The sequence below is a fragment of the Pomacea canaliculata genome, linkage group LG13, assembly GCF_003073045.1.
Source record: "Pomacea canaliculata isolate SZHN2017 linkage group LG13, ASM307304v1, whole genome shotgun sequence".
Lineage (NCBI taxonomy): Eukaryota > Metazoa > Mollusca > Gastropoda > Architaenioglossa > Ampullariidae > Pomacea > Pomacea canaliculata.
This window is the reverse complement of record NC_037602.1, coordinates 8523273-8544895: the sequence shown is the minus strand read 5'-3', so window position 1 is coordinate 8544895 and position 21623 is coordinate 8523273. Positions and strand designations below refer to the sequence as shown.

Below are 21623 nucleotides of genomic sequence, written 5' to 3'. Positions count from 1 at the left end.
TAAATAAATACTATGATTTACATACTATTTTGTACTGTATGTATGTTTTATATACTTTCAAGAGTTGTTGAGACCTTTTGCATTTGACATGCCATTATTCATCATCATTCTTGATTCTGCTTGAGAGTTGCAGTTTAAAATGCTTCAAATTAAAAGTTGGGAAAAATTACAGTTTTTTACATTTTGAGAAAATTTATCTATTCAAAAATAAAATGTCTAAAGTAACATGATGTTCTGAGTATCTGAGATGTAGATTTGATTAAAAAATACACCAGTGTCATTTCAGGAATTTTTATTTATATCTGCAATAATTTGTAAACTCATGATTTCTAGGAATACATTTCTATACACCAAAGAATGTACATATAGATAAATCTAATTAAAACCGCACATAATTTACATTCACAGAAGCTAAGAACTATGTTAACAAGTGTCTTCTGGCAACACTTTTGTGTGCGTAAAACACACAATTAATATGTTTACAAAAAGGTCAGGAAAAAAAATGATAGCATACTGTTGTAATTATATATAAAACTGTCATTTATTGTTTCCTGGTTCTTCAAATTTTAAAAGTTCACTGTTAAGCTTTTCGTGATCAACACGATGTTTCATGAGGAATTTGTTATTTAAATGAAAGACAGGAATGTCAAATCTGTACATTTTATACCATCTCTTGTTCTCGGGCAATGTTATATCCACTTTCTCTAGTTGATACTGAAATGTAAAGGAAAAAGGAGATCAACAAAACTAAAACACAACATTAGAGTGTCGTATACAAACCCTTTGCATATAAAAATACACTTTATGTGTCATTTGTATATGTTAGCTCCTGCTAAATTAACCTTTGAAATTGCTTTTTGTAGCATATGATTGTTGCTGGAAATTACATTGGCTATTGGGTATCATTATTTCTTTCAAATTTCAGCATACTCCCCCATCCACTCTCATGCATGCTTCTTATTATAGTGCCAATTTAGTAGACTGGAATATATGTCCATTTTTCCTACCCTGTGCTGATAGGAGCGAAGTTCTTCCATGGCTTCATCGCAAAGAGGGCAGGGATTTTTGGTAAAGAGCGTGAGACGAGGTAAGTTACTGCGACTTGAACACATTCTTCTAATGATCACACCAGCCCTTGCATAAATCACCATTTTTCGAAATGACTGAGAAATAACCTTTCACTTAAAGACAGATCACGCTTTTCAGCACATTCGCATTGAAGGGAGATAATTTCTGCGTCACTTTGTCGACAAGTGAGTTATCTAAACCGAAACGTTAGCAGTAATATTTCGATGAATTAAAATTCGAAAGCTGCAAAGTCATTACAGATGCCTAATACCTTGTGGGAACATAAATATTCAGCACTTTTCTTCTGAATGTATGAAGGCGAACAATTACTAAGCACAAATCATTGTTATTATTACCGATAGTAACGTACCAATGTTGGTAGGACGGAGTCATCAAGCAAGCTCTGTAATATTATTATGGCATCAGTCAGAATTTTAGCATGTATTCAACGAAGAGGAAAGGATCAAGCTCCAAGATTAGCTTCATTTACTGAGGTGACTGCTGAAATTTCCTGCTAAATTCTATTGCTTGAATATAAGAATAAAAATGCGACTATAAGCAGTGTACAGACCAAACAGTTTTCACCATTGTTATAAACAATAACTTCTACAACTAAACCACTAAATGTAAAACGACTTTTGGTCGCAGTATCCATTAAAGCACTTCAGTATTGTAATCATAAGTCATAGTCACTTGTGTCATCAACACAAAATGATTGTTTCAGTGCGTTGTTGACTATTTTGAGGAAGCTGATGGAAAGGCTCAAGTCAGTGTACAGCTAGTGGATGACAAACTTCTAATCACTGACAGTCCTTCAGAAAGTTGTCAGTTGTTCATCAAGGTAGGTACATCTGACTTTATTACCAAATCAAGGTGTAGATTTATTTAAAAGAATGTAATTTACCAGGAAGGTACTGCATGGTGCCCTCATTCTTGATACCCATTATTTTGCATAAAATACTACAAAATTGTAAAAAAACAAATTAATTGATGGACTGATTGTTTAATTTATTTCAGTTATATTTTGAACTTCTTGAAAAAAATTTTAAACAAGAGACTTCATGTTGTTTCTTCTGTAATGTGAATGTAACAAATGGTAAAACCTTATTATGCCAGTTACTATTGTTAATACAGGGGAAAAAAGTTTTAACTAGTTTGTCTGAATTTTTAACAATACCACTGAAGTAACCCAGTGACAACACTACAAGTACACTGTTCATTCATGCAATGAATACCTGTCTAAAATCTCATGTGCTACTGTTTGATGTTTTTTGGTCTCAACACATATACTGGTTGACTCATTATGAAGTGGTATTAAACATTGCAGAATAGGAGAAAATACCCATAAATTTTTGTTATGGTTTGTTGTTGCTGTCAGAGTGGTAGTGGAAGACTTCAGACATTGTTTAAATAGAGATACAAACCCATGACATCCAACTCTCACTGTCGTGGTAACAGCATACGTTAGCCATTGTGCCATCACCTATCAACAAAGTTCTTGTGACAAACCCTACAAAATGTTATTAATTAGGGCAGTCAAAAGGTGGCTTTGCGGCCTATGCTCCCGAGGAGTAACAAGGACTAAACTACTAACTAAAGGTGGCTTAGTTAATTTAGAATGTAGCCTTGTACGCGTATAGCTGAAGTACTTGAATGATGACCAGTAATAGTTTAAAAAAGCCCTGATATTTAGCAAAAGAGGAGAATAGCACAATGCTTGTAAATGATAAAAAATAATCAAGCCTCTTTTTTTCAATGTTCCAGCATCCGCCATTTTGCCCTGTTAAAAGTCTTAGTCCTGAACAAGCTGCCGACCTTCCACTGTCAACACATCAAAGAGGAATTAACACAGGAGCAGCAGTCATTCTGGAGTCAGCAGATGGGAAAATTTTATTGACAAAAAGAGCCCCACATCTTCACACATTTCCAGGGATTTGGGTTCCTCCAGGTCATTTTATTTTATTTTATTTTTTTTTTACATCAGTCACATAGTATAACAGAGACAAGACAAACATGTAAAGGTGCTGCTTAGTGTTCAGCAACTTTTTTTGGTAGCTATATTAATAATTAAATTTGTAGAGCACATTTCCCTCTTGTGGAGGCGAACTTGGTGTGCTATACTAAAAGACTACAAACAGTTAAGCAACAGTTATCATACAACAAAGAAACATAAGGATTAGTAAATGGATGGCATTGTGGGAAAGATGTATGGATTAAGATAAATCTTCCTTTTGTTACTTCAGCATGTAATTTAGGTTACATAATGTCTGCTGACATGTCTCTTGATGAACACGTTTCTCACATTTGTCGTTCTGCATACTCTATGAGCTCTGGAAGATCAAACTCTTTTCGCCATAATCTCCATCTCAACCACCAAAATTCTCATCTGCTCACTTGTTCTGTCTAAACTAGACTACTGCAATTGTCTTCTTGCTGGCTGTCCACAGGTGCCTCACTGATAAGCTTCAGAAAGTCCAGAACTCAGCTGCTCGCTTTATTTTCAGGACTCGCAAATCTGGATATGTCACACCACTTCTTCACTCTCTTCATTGGCTACCAGATAAAGCTAGAATAGATTACAAGCTCTCAACTCTATGCTATGGATTCTTTGAAGGCGCCTCCCCCCATTACTTTACTGAAGTCTTGTCTGTCCACACTCCTGCCTGAAACGTTTGCTTCTCATCAGACTCGTGCATTCTGTTCCTCCCTCCCACAAAGACAGTAACATGCGGACAAGGAGGTTCTCCCTCTTTGCTGCTAAGCAGTGAAACCCTCTTCCACATCACATTTGCCACTCGGACTCCAAAGTTACATTCAAACGCTCTCTGAAAACATATCTGTTCACAAAGTACTATCCCTGAATTACTATTCTTAACTCCCTGGTAATACTGTCTGTCATGCCAAGGACGTGTACATATATATTAGTTCGTGGTCATGCTAACCAACAACTCAATCTTACACTGTTTATAGTATCTACATCACTTCATACCTTGATCCATTGCTTTACTTTCTACTCTTGTATCTCATCTTTATGTTGTTCAGTGTGCCAATAGGTACCTCACTGTCCACTGGCTTTCATTTATCATTATTGGTCTGCGCAGAGAGTGCAATCTATTTTGGTCGTGATGCTGCGGTTATAAGTATTTCCTTTATAACAGTTAACAGTTTTTAGTTTTTGGTGTTCAAAGGAAACATAAAAGAAAATGCACATAATAGTTTCCTATTTCAGTTTTTTTTTAATTAATTAAATGTTAAGTCTTCAAAACTCTTCATTTAGGATGTGTGGAAGTGTTTGTGATGATTTTTCTTTAATACAAGTTTTTACCATGTTTTTGTTTCATTTTCAATCTCCAATTGACTGGACCAGGTGGTCATATAGAACAAAATGAAACAGTAAGTCTATTATAATAACTAAAAGATTTATTTTCTAATGTTTATATCCAATACTTAGTGCATAATCATAATAAAAGATGTGGACATTGTGTGTTATTTCTTAAGTTATGTGGTTGCTTGAACTGCAGAAATGTCATACACAATTCAAATTGTTATTTCTTTGTTATTAAAGAACAGGAAATGTTGACAGCGTATCTGTTCAGTTTTTAAGAGGATTGTTTTTTGATTCATTTAAATTAGGAGCAGCAAAAATTAAACAGTTTTAACATTCCTTTAACTCTTATCCAGCTTAGAGTTTCTTTCCCATCCACTGAGCAAATGTGATTTTTCAGATATAGAAGTTTGATGGAGCCAGAATAATGTAACACGATCATGAAATGGGAATAGTTTGCAGAGTAAATTATTATCACCAGCAATCTTTTTTTGTCTTACCTAGTCCAGTTCATTTTTGTCACTGTTGTTCATGTTTGTTGGTATTATCAGCTTTCACAGACAGGACTCCGGGAGCTTTTTGAAGAGACAGGACTCAGACTTACAGAGGAAGATTGTGTTGGAGAACAGCTACTGCCTTTGGCTTTGTGGGAGGTATGATTGCAAACAGTTCACTGTCGATGACTGCATCCTTTAGTTAGTAGACTATTTGATTATTTCAAATCCATCTTTTTGCCCGAGTTTTGTAGTGAGCATTTTCATTTTAATACTTTGCAGTCAGTTTACCCACCAAAGTTATCTCTTGGAGCTCCTGCTAGGCATCATGTTGTTGTCTACTTGTATGCAAAACTGAAGAGCCCATTGACCAGTGAAAGGCTACTCAAAGAAGTAATCATTGATCCTAATGAGGTGGCAGCTTGTGTATGGTTGGACAGAGAAATTGTCTCTGCTATTGTCAATCAAAGTGAAGAGAGTGGATGTACTAAGGATCTGGACTCCACCATGATGCCAGATACTTTGAGGTACTGCCAACTCTCACTTCACTTTCTTTTCTGGCTATGGCAAAATACATGCTTTAAAGAAATTCAGCAAAATAATTTTCCGCTGAGTAAATTTATTATCCTTCTGTTTATGCTAATCTTTCGGGTATATTTCTGAGGGAAGTTTTTTGTTATGGGTGTTTCAAACCCTAACCCTAGCAAGCTAAACTAAGTAAGACAAAGATGACTTTTAAGACTATGATCCCTTCAGTCTGATTTAAATTAGAAGCAGAAGATTCTGTACAAGTTTATGATTTTTGTAAGCTTAATCATATTTTATTTTATATCCAAATTTGATTTCACAATTTTTCAGAGCCCTTGTTCTAGATGATACAACAGAAGCAGGTGGAAGCCATCATTCCTTTGGAGCCATTCTTGCGATGTTCTGGGGACACTGATGATTATGAAAGAGTAAGCACGGGAACCAAATATGCCCTGGAGCAATTCCTTTTGAAGACATCAATATGAAGGCTGCTTTTATCATTGCTTTCAAATAAAATAAAACACTTCTAGCACCTTGCAGCTTCTGAAAAATCTAATCCTTCTTTTGTATGAGTCAGTGCACCTTGAGAATATGCTTTTTGTTTTGTGTTTGTGGTTAGTTCCTATACATGTTGTGGTTGGCGAAAGTGCAGTCTGATGGCACATTGGTAAACAGCTTGCTACCAGCACAGTATTGTGGATTATTGATTTACATATGACTCTTCTATATTTCTTTGTGGAGCTGGCACAGGGTTAGCGGAGCTGCCTGTGTTAAAACTTAGTGACTGACTCAACATCAAACACCCTCATCTATCCAAAGAGTATTGATTTTGTGACAAGAATAACACCCAGATTCATTTACCCAGAGGATTTCTGGTACTGACTGTATGTATGGATTTTGCTTATAATCCTGTGACTGGATGCGCAAGAAAGAAAGACAGGGAGTGAGGAAAAAGGCAAGCAGGGGGAAATTGCACAGAAAAATATGCTTGTTAATCTTTTGCCTTTGTCAAACTTGAACTTGGAAGGCTTAACTGGTGTCACCGCCTAGTGGTTGCAGGGTCAGACACTGACCAATTTTAATCCAGACGGTTCAGTGTTTGAAGTGAACAACAATATGTGGGGCAGGGACTGTTAACGGGGATGAAGTGTCTTGTCCAACAGCTTATTATTATTATTTTTTGTCCATTGCAGTGTTTCAAACACTCAAAGCATTCTCGACAAACGACGGCACGATGTGTGTGCTCGCTCTCTAAAGTACATGAGGTGCCATTTCTTCAAAACTGTAGTCGGAATGGTAAATATAGGACGCAATAAAAACATCGCGCAAACGCCCACACAGATGTGAACAAAATTAAAGCACGGACTTGCGTGCTTAAACGGTATAAAACTTGAAACAAGCATCATGAAGAGAAGAATGAGTGATTTGGGCCAAAAGAGAAACGAAATTGAGAGGGATTTTTTTTTTTTTTTTTTTTTTTGAAAAGGATTGACAGCGACCTTTGAGTATTCTTAGACATATCACAGTCTCCTCCTCCCCCACATTTGAAGACCTGCAATCGTCTAAATGATGGAGATATCAAATTATTTTAGAGATATTATTCTGGATGCTTCCTCCCACATGATTTAGGGAAGCTGTATATTAGGCTGGGAAGCTGGGAGAGTAAGGGTGGTGGGTTGCGTCGACTCAGGCAAGCTATACTTGGAAGGACGGATTCAGGTATATCTGTGGCAGATGAATGTTTGAGCAGGTGTTGTAAGGAGCTAGGAATTTTCACCTTCCGCGTTGCAAGCACCCATCTCCTCAGGAATAGAAATGCATTACATTAGGTTGTTGCAACAACAATAACAGCAATAATAATAAAAATACTAATAATAATAATCATCATCATCATCAATCATCATCATCAAGAGCACTTATTGCAATAGAGGAAACGAATAGCCGGGGGAAGCCTAAAAGCACTGGCAAAGAAGTGTACTGGTTCGATACCAGTGTGGTGCAGCAAACTTCTCTCCCAGTCGAACCCAGCTGTGGGAATATGTACAGTGTAACTGACTCCTTAGGAAAGATAAGTCATCGAGGTTGATGAGATGGGTACCACCCATGAAGCTAGCCCCAAGAAAAGTGTAGTGTTTAAATTGCATATTGAATGACGAGCGATCACAATTCAAGGCGGCATGACATTTAAGAGATGTAATAATGTTTTCTATATACTGGCAGGGGCGGCTTTGATCACATGTAATCTGTGGACCTGCACAGTGCCACCAAATTCCAGGGGCCGCCACGCCAAAACATATATATATACTTGAATATAAAACAGAAACAGCTAAATTGCAATATGGCCGAAAAACACCGTGTTTCTTTTTAATTAATCCGCTGTAAATCACACCAGCGAGTTAATATCTTACTGCGACAAAACAAAATAAATGAAATAAAATTGATAAACAGCAAACACTGACAGGATACCTTGGAAGCACAGACAAATTAAACCAGTTATTGCTAAACTTTTTCAGAAGCGTCTTAAAGAATTATTAATAATAAATGATTTGTCTGCTAATAAAAATCTTAAGTTCATGCGTATAGGTAGTAAATGTAGTTAATAACAACAAAAGTTAAAAACAGCAACGTGGATGAAAAACAAAACCAAAAATCGCATGTCCTGAACAATTGGGAAATCCTTCCAGCCCTTAATTTCTGCAGAGAAATGTGGAATGGGGAGGTCAGACACTGTAGAAAACATTGATCTGCTAGGAAGGGGATTTTTTTAAATTCACTGTTTTAGCGAATGACTTTTTTAAAAGTATTTTCGTCACGAAACTGACCGCCAGTGAAGATCTGCTCTTTTGCTTGGACACGTGACTGCGGTGTATCGAAATGGCTAATTTACACCAAAGAAGAGGTGCCACCTTTTCTCACACTGGTAATCAACTTTGGTAGAGCAATCTCTCCATCTATCTTGTTTGTTAACTTGATAGAGTTTACTTCTATCCTCTTCGTACTTGTTTTTTGTGTTTTCTTCCCTGAAAACGGATGTATTTGTCAAAACAACAAACATCGAGATGCTATAAACATTATAGACATCAACGTAAAAAGTGAAAGAGAAGTTCATTTTTGTGCTCCACCATGTCGAAGCCAACACACCTGACTGCCCTTGGAGACTATTTACTTGTCTATCCCTTTAATGCACAAGATATTTCGTTTGGATTCAAAGCCAAGAAATAAAAATGCGACATGTTTTTATGTTTTTAAATAAAAAAAAACTATCCTGAGCAATGGCATAATCTGGAATTGCTATGTAACTTGTTATATAACCTCGAAGACACGTAGCATTTTATGTTTACGAACTTACTGAAAAAATAAAAAATTAACACGATTGGCTGAGTAGCTATGCCTAGTAGCGATTTCGTACCTATTTTGATCGGGTGGCTGGAGGGGATGCTCATGAAGGGGATAGAATCATCCTAAAAAAATCTGGGTCAGGTGTCCACCATAAGAGAAGTATGTCTGCTCCTAGGAACCTGCGACTTTCTGGTCGTCGCTGTAGTGGTGACAAATGAGTGTTATTACCACTAAGCTACAAAATCGTCCCCTGTGACAGTTGTAACGGCGTCAGCCCTTTAATTATAGGCACTTAGTGCCGAGAGGTGATGGTTGGGGTGGGGGAATAATTGCATTCCTTTTTCATAAACATGCTGACTCGCCGTGTGCGAGCTGAGTTAAATACTCGCGTCGTTCTGTAACGGACCCCTAGCGGTTTGAAAACGAAAAACAAAATTATTAGGACGCAACACACAGAGGCCATCCGGCTTTTTTTTTTTTAAAGGAAGCTCCGCTGCATATTTTCGGAAAGCCTCGTGCAACATCGCACAACCACTCCCTCTCGGTGGCGTGTAGCTGTGAGAGTGCGGTGGATGAAGTCGAGGAAGGAGTGGCATAAAGGCGTTGGCTTGCCAGCCAAGTGTCGAGGGCTTGTGGAGGGCTGAGAGCAGGGGGAAGTAGACGAACGATGAAGGAGGAGTGTCAGGACTATAGGCAATCGTCAGACAATGGTTACATAAAAAGTCAAGATTGCTCAAGACATTGGCACTCCGCGCAGCAGGCTGTCAGTCACTCTAGGAGCGCGGAAACATTGCACATGCAGCAGAAGTGCTAGTACTGGCGGCTGTTGCGAAGCGTCCGAGAAACGCAGCCGACTGATCAGCCACACCACACCACTCTCCGCCATCGGCAACACACGAAGCAGACGATGCTTGGCCCCAGCAGACGCGTGATGGTCAACTCGGCCGGGTGGCTGGTGCGCCCCTGCATCTAAGGACTTAAATCCAGTTTAACTTCATTATGGTTCATTTCTAACCTGCATTGCATGATGTAAGTGTGCATACATGCCTTGCCAAGTGCGTTGCTCAAAATCTGCGAACCAGCGAATCAGATGCAGGTAAGTGCGCTTTGAAAGTTTGAATCCAAACGGCTGATTATAACCATCATACGACCGTGGAGTTACACAACACTCAGTCAGTCCATGCCCTTGCCTAATCTCTCGGGTTTTATTATGCATAACATGCTTCCAGGGTGAAACCTCGACAGCGTATCAAGTCTCTCGCTTCCTTTGTGTGCATTTAATAAGCCCTGAGCCAGGTCGGCTTGACCCAAGTGTCTTTTTTCTTCACTTTTCGCTATCCACACCTCGCTACATGTTCTTCTTTTTGGCCATCTCCAACAACAGAGATAAGCACGCTAGCCTGTCAGACCGACTTCTGGTCTACCAATGCAGTTAGTTTATTGCCAAAAGAATTATCTTTGATTTTTTTCAGAGGTCTTAGTCTTGGTTTTCGGTTCAAATTTTCTCGAATAAAGCCCAGCACCCGTTTCCCCTCCTCCTGTGTCAGTGTCGTAAACTGCAGTCGCACGCGAGCGAACGCAACGACAGTTTGAACCGGATGTACTTTTGCAGTGAACGACATCTTGAGACTGTCGTCTGTCACTGGGAAAAAATATTTACTCGAGCCAACGACAGGTTTTGATCTTCACAAACGGTTGTAACCCTGTCTAAAGCCTCAATATTAGGTGACATTCAGCCAGCTTTCCGAGCAAGTAGTATCTCAGTCGAGATCATCTGATCGTCACTATCGTGCATGTGTCAGATGTTGCACCCTCGACCTTCGACCTCGTTACGTATAATGCGTTTGAGGACACCAGATAGCAGTCCTAAAATAATAACAATAAATTGTGATGACAGTATCCTGACAAAGCTCGGTCGGGCTAAACAGCCATTGTCAAGCGAGGATAGGCTGCAAGCGACTCAGATTTCTATGTTAGATATCATTGACAACAAAGGCAACGCAGTGACATTTTTTAAATACTTTAATCCGAGTTTTGACAACATTAACACCTATGGTTAAACTCGTTGGAAAGATAGGATAGTCTGGAGGAAACCCGGGAAGCTATTTGTATTTCACTATTTGTATGTCTACTTCTGCACTGATGAACCATTTTAAAAAAATGAAGGCATGGCTTTTTCTTTCACCTCTCCATAACTACAGCTCGGTTCTCTGTAATGTTACTGCAGGCATTGGTGGTGGTTGTGGTACTGTAATAACGAACGCTCAGTGTAATCGTTCACACTGTCTACTCATTAGTAGTTTCATGACATTCTCGTTGGCCTTTTTCACGCGCCCTCACCGATTATCAGAAACCTCATCCACCGAATGACCTGAGGTCGTGACTAACAAGTCAAATATTAGCAATTATTGCTCCTGTGTGGTTTTCTTTTTTTTTTCTCTCTCTCTCTCTTCTGTCTTCGCGTCTTTCGCTGTCCACATGATTTGCGCGGCTCGTATCTGTCGTTCGGCTGCTGCTGTTATCTCTAAGCAAACAATCCGTCGACCTGAGCTGCAACCGCCAAGCCTTTTTTTTTTTTTTCTTTTTAGTTTTCTACATCCTTATCGTTATCACGAGAGGAGGGAGGTAGAGCCATAATCTTGAACATTTTTATACCGCTGTTGCTGCTTGTTATCACGAAGGAGGGAGCAACAGACAGACCGACCGACCGACTGACCGCATCAGCCCTGCCGACATCGATAGAATCAAGGGAACCAATCCATTAACATGGGTCGGATAAACATATCATCGGGTGAAGGGGAGGAATATGAGAGGGACCGTATCAAAACCGTGTCAAAGGAAGGGGTGAGGGTATGATGAAGGCTCAGAGATGGTTGAGAGGGCGCTGTTACACATATATCACGAGTGCTGGGTCGTTTGAGAGATGGAACTCCTTCAAACCACGGACGCATATCTCTGGACTGCTTCCCGAGATCATTTCTTATCCTCTCGCCAAGTTGTAGCCCAAAGAGTCATAGACCATAGAAGTATGTTTGTCAGGTCTTGGAGAATCATTTAGCACTTAAATAAAATAACTGGGACCACGATGAAATTCTTAAAGTCATCTATAGACTTGCAATAAATTTGTTATAGTTACTTTTTGTGTTGTTTTGTTTTTTTTTAAAGTTTTTTGGAAGAAGTTCTCATCCTCCACTTCCCGCGACTGAGACCCAATAAACTGAAAACATAACAGACCATAAAGCTGGAGCTTTGGTACCTCCATCAACATCATCTGCTCTTGTTCTTGATGTTGATATAAACCGGAAGTAAATTTATGCTTTGGCCTCGTTCTAGAAAGTTAACGCAGGGAAAATTTTTCCGCAAGCAGTCCAACAGAGATATTCATTCGTCCGTGCTCAAAGTTTGTTACCGTACTGAGGAGGAGAATAGTAAACTGAATTCGTTCCTTTTGTTAGTCTTTGTCAAGGTTCTTGTCGTTTCTCGTTAGTTATTAGTTCGTTTCACTTCCTTCAATGCTTGTGTGGATAATCTCTGATTCCCTCAACAGTTTCTCTTTCACATAGCTCGCGAAAACACAGAGAGAGAGAGAAACCAATGGAAGCAGAAAAAACCTGGCACACGCCGCTGTTTGTGCATGTCGGTGTGTTTTTTCACTCTGATGCCACTGGCGAGTTCCAAAAAAGAAAATAAATTGACTGTTTACTAACAGCAAAGAGCGGCGAGTGGTACTGCTACTTTGGGCAACCAGGAATGCAAGAACTATTTCTTCGTGACACCGCCATTAACCTATAACATTCTTTTTTTTTTCCTCTTTTCCTCTCTGGAGATGACAGGACTTCACTGGCTCTATCGTCAAAAGATCGTTTCACATCGACATTATTATTGGCCTGCAGGAGGATCACCAGACAGGAAGAGCGGGTTTTTTTCCTTCCCCACTTTTTTTCTGTTTTTTTTTTTTTTTATCTCGGTCTTGGTGGAGGTGAACAACCTTGATACAACAGCGCCGTGAAGGAGAATTCCGGACATTTGCATCACCAGCGTCTCCTTTCCCGACCTCTCCGTCCTCCCCGTTCCCCAATCTCTTGTAGCTGGGTCACTGTGACCTACATTTGCTGACACTGGGTCGATAGTCTCCCATGCGTAGTGAGGATGCTTGTGAATGTAGCAGTAGTGTGGAGGGCACGCAAAGAACGAGAGAAGGAGGGATGTGTGTGTGTTTGTTGTTGTTTTTTTTTTTTTTGAACATTTAAAACATTTAGATTAATGAAAGTACCTTGTGTATGTGTGGGCGAGGAAGGAGGGGGAGGTTACTACGACCAGTACATCATAAAATATCATGTCCGTTTTTCTTTCAGTTGATTCCATGCATTTTTAACAAAGGTGCGTGCTTAATAATTTTTATACAGGAAACCATAGATACTATTCGTCTCCGTAATGAAATAGACAGGGCCCCTGGTTCTTAAAACTAACGAATCTTAATGTATACATGACTTCCTTTCTTATTTGACCTTTAGGATGACTATGTCCACCCACAATCATCGTCACACCCGCTTCAGCCTCGATATCTCTCTTGTCATCTGCACTCACTGGTGCATACACTTTTTTGAATAATGTAGACATTTTGTAGTCACCACCGCCGATCGACTGTGATTACCTTTTCTTGTTTCGGCGGAGATACCACCCCAGCATGAGACAGGGTTCCCCACAGACTTATATGATCCTGTGTCTGTTTTATGTACAGTTTGTAGCTGCTTCTTCTTTCTATGGTGGGACCGGCTCAAGGCTGGCCTCTGGCATGAAACGAACCTCATGTTGACTGATTTGACCCCCAAGGGCTGTGGCGAAATGTAGGACTTGCTGAGACAAATTCCTCCCTTTCATATATTTACTTTGACTCTCCAATAGCTTTGAAGAACGCCTTAATAAAAACAAGGAGGAATGATCTCAACCTGACTCCCCTGACGGATTCGATCGCCCGGCTTCGCCTTCTCTCCCTCACTCCACTGGCCGGTATCTACATAATCAGATTTAGGTCGGTCCTTAAATGCGACTTCGGAATTCTCTAATTTGGTCAAATATGTAGGTCCGGAATACAGAGAACATTAGCTGTGACATTTTTCTTGTATAGTTAGGGGATGTCAGAGTGTATGCAATTTTCTTGCGGAAGAAGCAACTGTGAAGACAGACATTTCTAGAAGATCTACATCATATTGATGCCATGACACGAATCTGTAGCAAAATGAGAAATAATTGGCAGGTGGGTGAGGGAATGCGTTCTCAACTTGTTCGCATGTTCTGTGTACCACATATGTCAATGCCGTTGAATGAAAAAAAAAAAACAAAACAAAACACGATGATGATGTAGATGACGATGATTATTTAAAAATTTCAGACTTGTCCAAGATAACTTTCAGATCAGTATTTCCTATCCTGGGAGGGTAAAGGTGTATCTTCAAAGTATTATAGTACGCGCGCACGCACACACACAAACAACAATAACAACAACGCGGGCGTGCACACACACAAACGCACAAAGATCCATTCGCACACATTACTTATTTTTACTGTTTTGTCTTTGCTTGTCTGTTTGCTTGTCCCTCTGCCTATTTATCCACCAATCGCATTTGAAAATATGTCAGATTATTGAAAATATGTCAGATTAAAAACAAGTACTTCTGTAAACATTCACGGTTATAGGAAGTAATTCAACTTTCAATTAGGAACGACAGCTAAGTGCTTTCAGAATACACATTCTTCCAAAAGGTTATTAGATAATAGCCCTCACACCTAGTCGCTTTTCATCTTCACCTGCTTTTAACCTTCAATGTTGAGGGTCTTCGCTAAAGAGAACACCCCAAATTCTAACATTTCCCTTTCCTAACCGAGCGATCAGCTTGCAGGGGGGAGGAAAAGAATGAATGGCGCGGCGAGTAGTCTATCTGACGTCGCCAATGGACCAGCCAGTCGATGCTTCCATCGATCTGGTTGTGTGCGCGTGCGCTCTCCCATCCTTCTTCTTCCCCCTCCACCCCATTCCTCCCTCCTACCCCTTCCTACCTCCGATCGGCCTCCCAATGCACGCGCACGCCAGTGCACGAGCGGTGACTCAAACCGTGCACGCATAAGCTGGTGGAGCACAAGACAAAACGCACTCCCTTACCGTGGACGATGGTCGGGCCTCCTGGCTGGCCGCAACAAGACAGCAAAATGCCGATCCTGCGGACAGGGCAGCTGGTCCGCTTGGTTGTGGTCGTCGTACCTTCTGCAACAGATGGCACCGACACGTCGGATTTTCCGTTACAACGAACCTAAAAACCGACAACTGCCAGAGAGGTATTTTTATTATTATTATTATTATTATTTTTCTCAATGCATCGTGATGGGTGGCTAGGCTTCTCTCAAGATGCATCTATTGTATATGTTATGCTAAGGTCGTCGATGTGGAAGTGCGGTTGACGATGTTGTAGACGGAATTGCGAGGATGCAGCAGGCAGGGAGGGTTACGTGAAGGAGTTGTTACCCTGCGGATGTGTACAGTGGCGGCAGCGAACACAATCCTGGTCATTGGCAGGAACGCGAGCCTGGTGCGCAGCGCCGCCTGTCTCCGAGGACAGAGCTGGTCGTTGTGGTGATGCTGTTTGTGGTGGCTGGCACAGGTGGTCGAGGTTTCGTCGAGTGTTTGTATTGATTCAGAGTCAGTGTAAGTGTGTAACATTATGTGTGCAGCGTTTCGTTCTTGCATCATCATCATCATCGTCATCGTCGTCGTCGTTTCCGTTTATTTATTTTCCTGTTCTCAGGTGTCAATTAAGTGCACAAACACATGCTTTCATGTATTGCGTACATGTGTATGTGCGCGTGGGTATATATATATATATGTGTGTTCGCATGCTCTGTTTTTTGTGAATTCATTCATTTCATTCCGTCCATGTGATGCATTAACCTATGTTGATACTTTAAATAATTAAACTATTCATGGTATTGTCCTGTGGGCAGTCACAATTAGCCTGCAGGACTTAGCTCTTGTCATAGGTTTTTAATTTTAGTCGGAAGTGCGGAATATTCTACCAGTGCTTATTTCATCAGGTATTTTCATAATTAAGACTTTGTCAATAACTGAACTTACTAGATTGATTTATAAAAACTCCGCGTGCCCATCCCAGTCTCCCCCAAAAAGAAAAGGCTTTAAGTAATAAAAGAAGGGTGGTAATCGAGCAGATACTCATCTGGAAAGTCGATACCGCAGATACCCAACATTATAAAAAAAAAATGTTTGTAATCGATAATACTACCGGTTGAAGAATCGAAGACCTTTTTTGTGCTCTGCCCTACTAACCGATAGGCCGAGGTAAAATATGAGTCAGCTCGCTGATGATGGACGCGGGTGAGTGGAAAATACGCTCACCACAGAGACAGGTGTGGCCTGCAGGCAGGTAGAGTGCGTGCATGGATGGGTTCCAGAGCGTGAAGATGGAAAAACCCAAGGAAGTGCCTTTTGAAGATATTTCTAGAGGTCTAGTGGTCCTGCGTGTGTGCATGGTGTGTGTGTGGTGGGGTGGGGATCAGAGAATTCTGAATATACTTGCAAGAACGTCTACACGCAAGAAAAATGCATAGGTATCACGTATCCACACTTGCATACACATTCATCAATCCTATACATTTAGCTGAGGAACGGGAGGTGGGGAATGAAGCAGAGAGAATGAAGGGATTTAATCTGAGCCACACACTCGTTTTTCATTCCAACCCTCGGCGCTCGCTACCTGTTTGTAACACGACACCTAAACACGGTTTGAATAGCAAGTAGTTCCAGATCATTACCCTTGCAGAGTGTGCAGCTTAAAAAAAAAACAACTGCAACTGCAAAGTAGACCCGTCGATACCTTGACCCTCGACCCTCGACCCTGGCCTCTAGACGACCAGACCGTTCCCTCCTTCGTTCAACGTCGGCGCCAGCGTCTCTGCCTTTTATTAAAGGTTTCCAGAGATGTGGGGAGTAGGGAGGGGGATGGACGAGAGCTGGGAGAAAAAATACCTCGACGCAAATATTTCTGCTGAACAGTTCGGTGGGCAATGAAAGGTATCGATCAGTTCAAAGTAGCAGGCAGTGGTATGTCAGGTCCCCCTCGACCCCTGCCCCCCGTGGCTCGCTACCCGTCTCTCTTAACCTAGCGCTGCAGGCTGCGATAAAATTTATAATTTCCTTTTTCTTTCAAGTGGTAATTCAGAAGATAAGAATGTTTATGATTTTTCTTCTGTAAGTCAAGCTCGCGGTAGGTCTCCCAACTCCTACCCCGCTCCTTACAAAATACAATCATACAGTTTTCTTTTCCTTTCATCTGTGCGCTACACAGACTTTATTTGACACATTTCATTCCGAAACAAAACAAATCCCAAACAGTTATTCTCGATTTCATTTGTTTTCTTCTCTTTTTTTCCCCCTTTTTAATAGCATCTTATCTCCCTGCTCATCTCACTTAAAGCGCCACGAAGGAGCACTCAAAATCTCCTTCGGCGCTGGAGAGTGCAGCTGACCATAAAAGCTACCAACTCCTTCCACAGTCGGTCAGCAGGCAACCCCGGCGACAAACAGCATCTTTAATAGCTTTTATTTGTGCCAAGCCCTTGTGATGGGGTGTCATTCTCGACAGGAAGTGGCTGTAAGCCACACAATCCTTCTGCAGCAACAAATGTCTTGCAGTCAGCTCTGGTTTCCAGCCACTCAGGTCTTGCACTCCTCCACAGAAAGAAGTATAGTCTTACCTACATCCACCATTGTGAAATAGTTTGTATCGATTTCTTTTTCTCGTCTTGCTGTACAGATCTGATGTGATACGGCTTTAAAAATGTGATGAGAGGCAAGCGGACAAAGACCTGAGAGACAGAATTAATAACAGGTGACAAATCTGCGCCAGGTGACTCGCGAGTTGCCTTTAACCTTTTTACGGACAGCAGGATGATTAAATCGAGTTGCAAGGGGGACAGAGGTGGAGTGTGGTGCTGGCACCATTGTGTGAGAAAGATGAAGAGGAAGTGGGGAGTAGCGAGCAGAAAATTGCGATGATTACTAAGAAGAGAGAGAGAGAGAAAAAAAAATAGGGGCGAGGGGTAATAGATGGGTAGGAATTGAGGTTAATATCTCTGTTTATCTCTTCCCATACTTTTCTCCTATTCCTCAGTGAATTCATGCGTTCATCACACACGCAACGTGCTTGATTTTCATACCTTTAAGGTTTCTTCTTCTTTTCGCTTTTTCCTCTGTGAATTCATGCGTTCATCACACATGCAGCCATTTAATTTTGATACCTGTAAGGTGTTTTGTTTTTTGTTATCATATATCACTAAATTCTAATGTTTCAGACACGCCTGCCTAGCTCGTGACCATGGCAGCACGCAAGTCCAGGGCAGCCCCTCAACACCACAAACACCATCAAGAACTGGCACTGCATCGTTCGACGTCTCCCCGGGCGGTTGACGACAGACGCGCGGCTTCGACAGCGGCGCCGCCTACACCGTCCGACGTGCTTCAGCTGGATGGAGACGTCAGACGCATGGTCCGCAGCATGGTGGGCAGCCTGGAGACCGTGGTGGGCAGCTTGCATGGCATCGTGGGTAGTCTCCGCCAACTTGTGTCGCAGATCGACTCGGTGACAGAGAAGATTGACAAGTGCTGTGGCGGTGGTGGTGGTGGTGGTGGTGGTGGTGGCGGTGGAGGTTGCGGCAGCCGCGCAACGCCGCGCCAGGCCAGACGTGGACGGCACCTGCCATCGACTGCCACATTAGCTGTGACTACCACCACTACCACTGCCGCCACCATCACCACCACGAGCAGCACCCGCAGCTCGCTTCGTGCATCCACAGCGTCTGTCTGCGTGCAAACCGCGCACGTGCCTGCCAGAAGTGACGTGGCTGAATTATGTTTGGGAGCACGCGTTGGAAAACACCGATCCCAGGACTGGTCCAGGAGGCGCCCTGCAGTTAGGCCCGGCAACTCTGACTGGAGCAGCAGCAGTCCGTGCGAAGAGTCCTACTCCACGCTCAACTGCAGCACATCCATGGTTGGCGGTTGTTCCTACGTCACAGGGCGTAACCTTTTCGGGCAGCTCCAACTTCCGGTTCCGGTTCCGCTTCGCAGCGCAGCTGTGGTGGTGAGCAGACGATCGAGTTTCCAAGCAGATGGCTTAGGCGGAGAGGAGCCTCAGCCTGCGTCCCTTAACCCGCTTCCATGGCTGCTTCCATCTTCCGAATGGGGCACCGACCCGGTTTCTCTGCCAGTAGCCTCCTGTCGACGAAAACACTACATATCAGCAGACAGACAGAGGTGTGCTTCTGTGGAACCTTCTGAAATGGGACTTAGTCCAGAGACCTCACCTTACCTCTGGAGTTGTCCTAACCGATCGAAGGATTTTCCCCCGTATCCTAGCCACCGTCACGTGGCCACAATGTACGCACAGACCAGAGACTCGGAGGAGGAGGACGAGGGAGAGGGGCTGACCGATGCAGACATCCAGCACTGGCAGCTGATGATGGAAACTAAGTGTGGGTCTGTGGGGTCCCTAACGCCCCAGATGGATTGGTCCTACCTCGGGTTGACGGACGCTGCTGCTTCGCAGGAAACGGATCTCCCCGGAGACATGGTGCAAGGTGAGGGATTCTCGTATCTCCCCGACGGACTGTTGGTCGACCTTCCCTGCCCGAGACTCCAGCCCTACGATCTGGGGGACTGCTCAAGCCTTCAGAGACTATCGCAGCGCCGCCCGTCGGAAAGGTCGGAACAGTCGACGAGAGCCACGTCGGACTGGGCCAGTAGCGAGTGCTCGTCCATCAAAAGTTCCGATGACGAGGACGATTCCAGGACGCATTCCGCGAGTTCCTCCCCTTACTTGAGGCACAAGGTGTACCAGACTCGCTCCAGGCACTGCGGCACCGTGTCGCCCCTCGTGCAGCGAAGAAACGGACAGAACGAGCGGACCAGCGTCTTCGTCACGCGGTCAAAGTTCGTCGTGTCGCAGGCGACAACGTGCGGCGCCACGGCGGTACCGCCCGCGGTGGCGGTGGCACCTGCGGCCTACTGTGGCATCTACGAGTCGGCCATGGAGGCGGAGCTGGAGCAGCTGAGCGAGGAGGAGCTGGACGTCAGCGACTTCTCCGACGTCGAGGCCGACGCCGGCAGCGACTTCACCAACAGGTCGTCGCTGACGTCAGGGGAGGCCGAGGAGGGGTTGCTGTACGACCGCAGCGTCAACACGTGGAAGTCCTACACCATGACACACATCGACTCCGATGATGCGTTGTCGGAAAGCGCATCTGATGTCAACGAGAACTTCCTCGATGTGGCTTACGCCAAGCCTGCGTTCGACGATGTGAAATCAAAATTCAGTGATATACATTTACCGGCGCTAGCCTACTAGATACACAGCATGATATTTTAATCCGAGAAACATTGTTTTGTCTTTCATCCTGTTTACATTTGTTAGTATGAGAGCAGGCTGCTTGAGAAAATGAATAGATAAGATGCCGAAGAATAGAAAGACATTTACGTTTTCCTTTTTTTATTTTTTAATCAGCAACATCCGGGGACTGTTAGTTTGATGAGTTAGGTCGCATTTTTAACTGAATGCCAGAATATTATAACAAGGCCAAAAAGAAAAACTGTTTTCTCATTTTCAACGGGTAATTAATCCGGACTATTTATTGTTGATCTTCCGCAAATGTTCTTTTAACATCAGTTTTCGTTCACAATACATGCTTTGTTATGTCGTGTTTGTTAAATATTGCGTGCATGTGCGAATGCTTGAATGAGCGCGAGAAGGGGAAATAATAGAAACGAGTCTCATGATTAGTGGAAATGGTTAACAAAGAGCGAGAAAGAATGTTAAATCATGGACGTGTATGGGTGGATTGCTGTCTGTCTGCCAAGACCAACGCGAAGATTCGCCACACCAATACACACACAGATAAAGAAAAACTGCAGTCCTTAAAATCCAATAATCATTCAACTTATATTTGCAATATTACTAATCAAACTGTGGTGTTTGGGCAGTGGCAATGAATTCCTATTTGTTTGGAGGGGTAAACGCCATGCGTTCTCTCATCAAGGGAAGGAAAGTGATTCTTTTCTCACCTAATAGACTTCTGTGCATCAATATGACGGATAAATGGATGATTGATGGTTTGCTGAAAAGATGGATTGACGTTTAAAATTTGATTCCTTTTTCCTTTGAGAAAAATATGTCGGAGACGCGCACACATATTTTTTTAAATACCACCTTTTTAACCCAGACCTTTTATGTTTGGGGCAGAATTTCTGTAGCCAGAACAGCTCAAGAAAAAAGCAAACTACTATGTTCCAGATAATTCTGAGCAAACAGACCGTCGTAATAAGTTGGAAACCTTTGCATGTGTCATTTGGACTTCAGCATTTCCTTGTATTTGGCACCCTCTCTCAAAGCTTATGACCCTTCAACAAACCTGAGGTCGAGTTCGAAGAGGTGGGGAAGGTGGTTATAGTGGTTTTACCCCGAGTCAGCAACTCAAGTTATATCACAGTCAAAGCAATCAACCTGTAAATAGATGCTACATGCAGAGAAAGAAACAGTCTGCCTGAGACGAGAAGTGAACCAGGGCAGCCAACCCTCACTAACCGTTGCGCCACTGGACTGCTGGGTCATTGTGAGTTTTGACCATTGAAAGGTAAATAGAGCTATATTAATATGATAATGAGGATGACCATAGCGGTGTGTTATGCTTTATCCCATAAAACCCAACATTGATTATGACGACGACAAAGAAGAGGAGGAGGAGGATCTGAGGTATACTTTTCACAAAAACCCAGTCAAACGAAAGCAAAACTTGGCCATTTAGCCACG

General features: G+C 42.4%; 2 protein-coding genes across 4 annotated transcripts; both read left to right on the top strand.

Annotated features, from left to right (window-relative positions):
- The first annotated feature begins 1233 nt into the window (after window positions 1-1233).
- Window positions 1234-5966, top strand: LOC112554419 (nucleoside diphosphate-linked moiety X motif 17-like). The gene is made up of 7 exons (XM_025222187.1): window positions 1234-1562; window positions 1793-1909; window positions 2833-3016; window positions 4436-4461; window positions 4945-5046; window positions 5170-5414; window positions 5746-5966. Exons 1-7 carry the CDS (start codon window positions 1485-1487, stop codon window positions 5828-5830), a joined length of 837 nt encoding a protein of 278 aa, XP_025077972.1. The 5' UTR covers window positions 1234-1484; the 3' UTR covers window positions 5831-5966.
- A 2901-nt stretch (window positions 5967-8867) lies between these two features.
- On the top strand, window positions 8868-20513 carry LOC112554303. Of its 3 annotated transcripts, none has more exons than XM_025222030.1 (2): window positions 8868-9850; window positions 18115-20513. In XM_025222030.1, the coding sequence occupies exon 2, from the start codon at window positions 18138-18140 to the stop codon at window positions 20163-20165; it is 2028 nt and encodes a 675-aa protein (XP_025077815.1). In that variant the 5' UTR covers window positions 8868-9850; window positions 18115-18137; the 3' UTR covers window positions 20166-20513. The 3 variants fall into 3 exon arrangements, with proteins under 3 accessions (XP_025077815.1, XP_025077816.1, XP_025077817.1); XM_025222031.1 differs by lacking the exon at window positions 8868-9850 and adding an exon at window positions 9883-15087; XM_025222032.1 differs by lacking the exon at window positions 8868-9850 and adding an exon at window positions 15193-15454.
- The last annotated feature ends 1110 nt before the right edge of the window (window positions 20514-21623 follow it).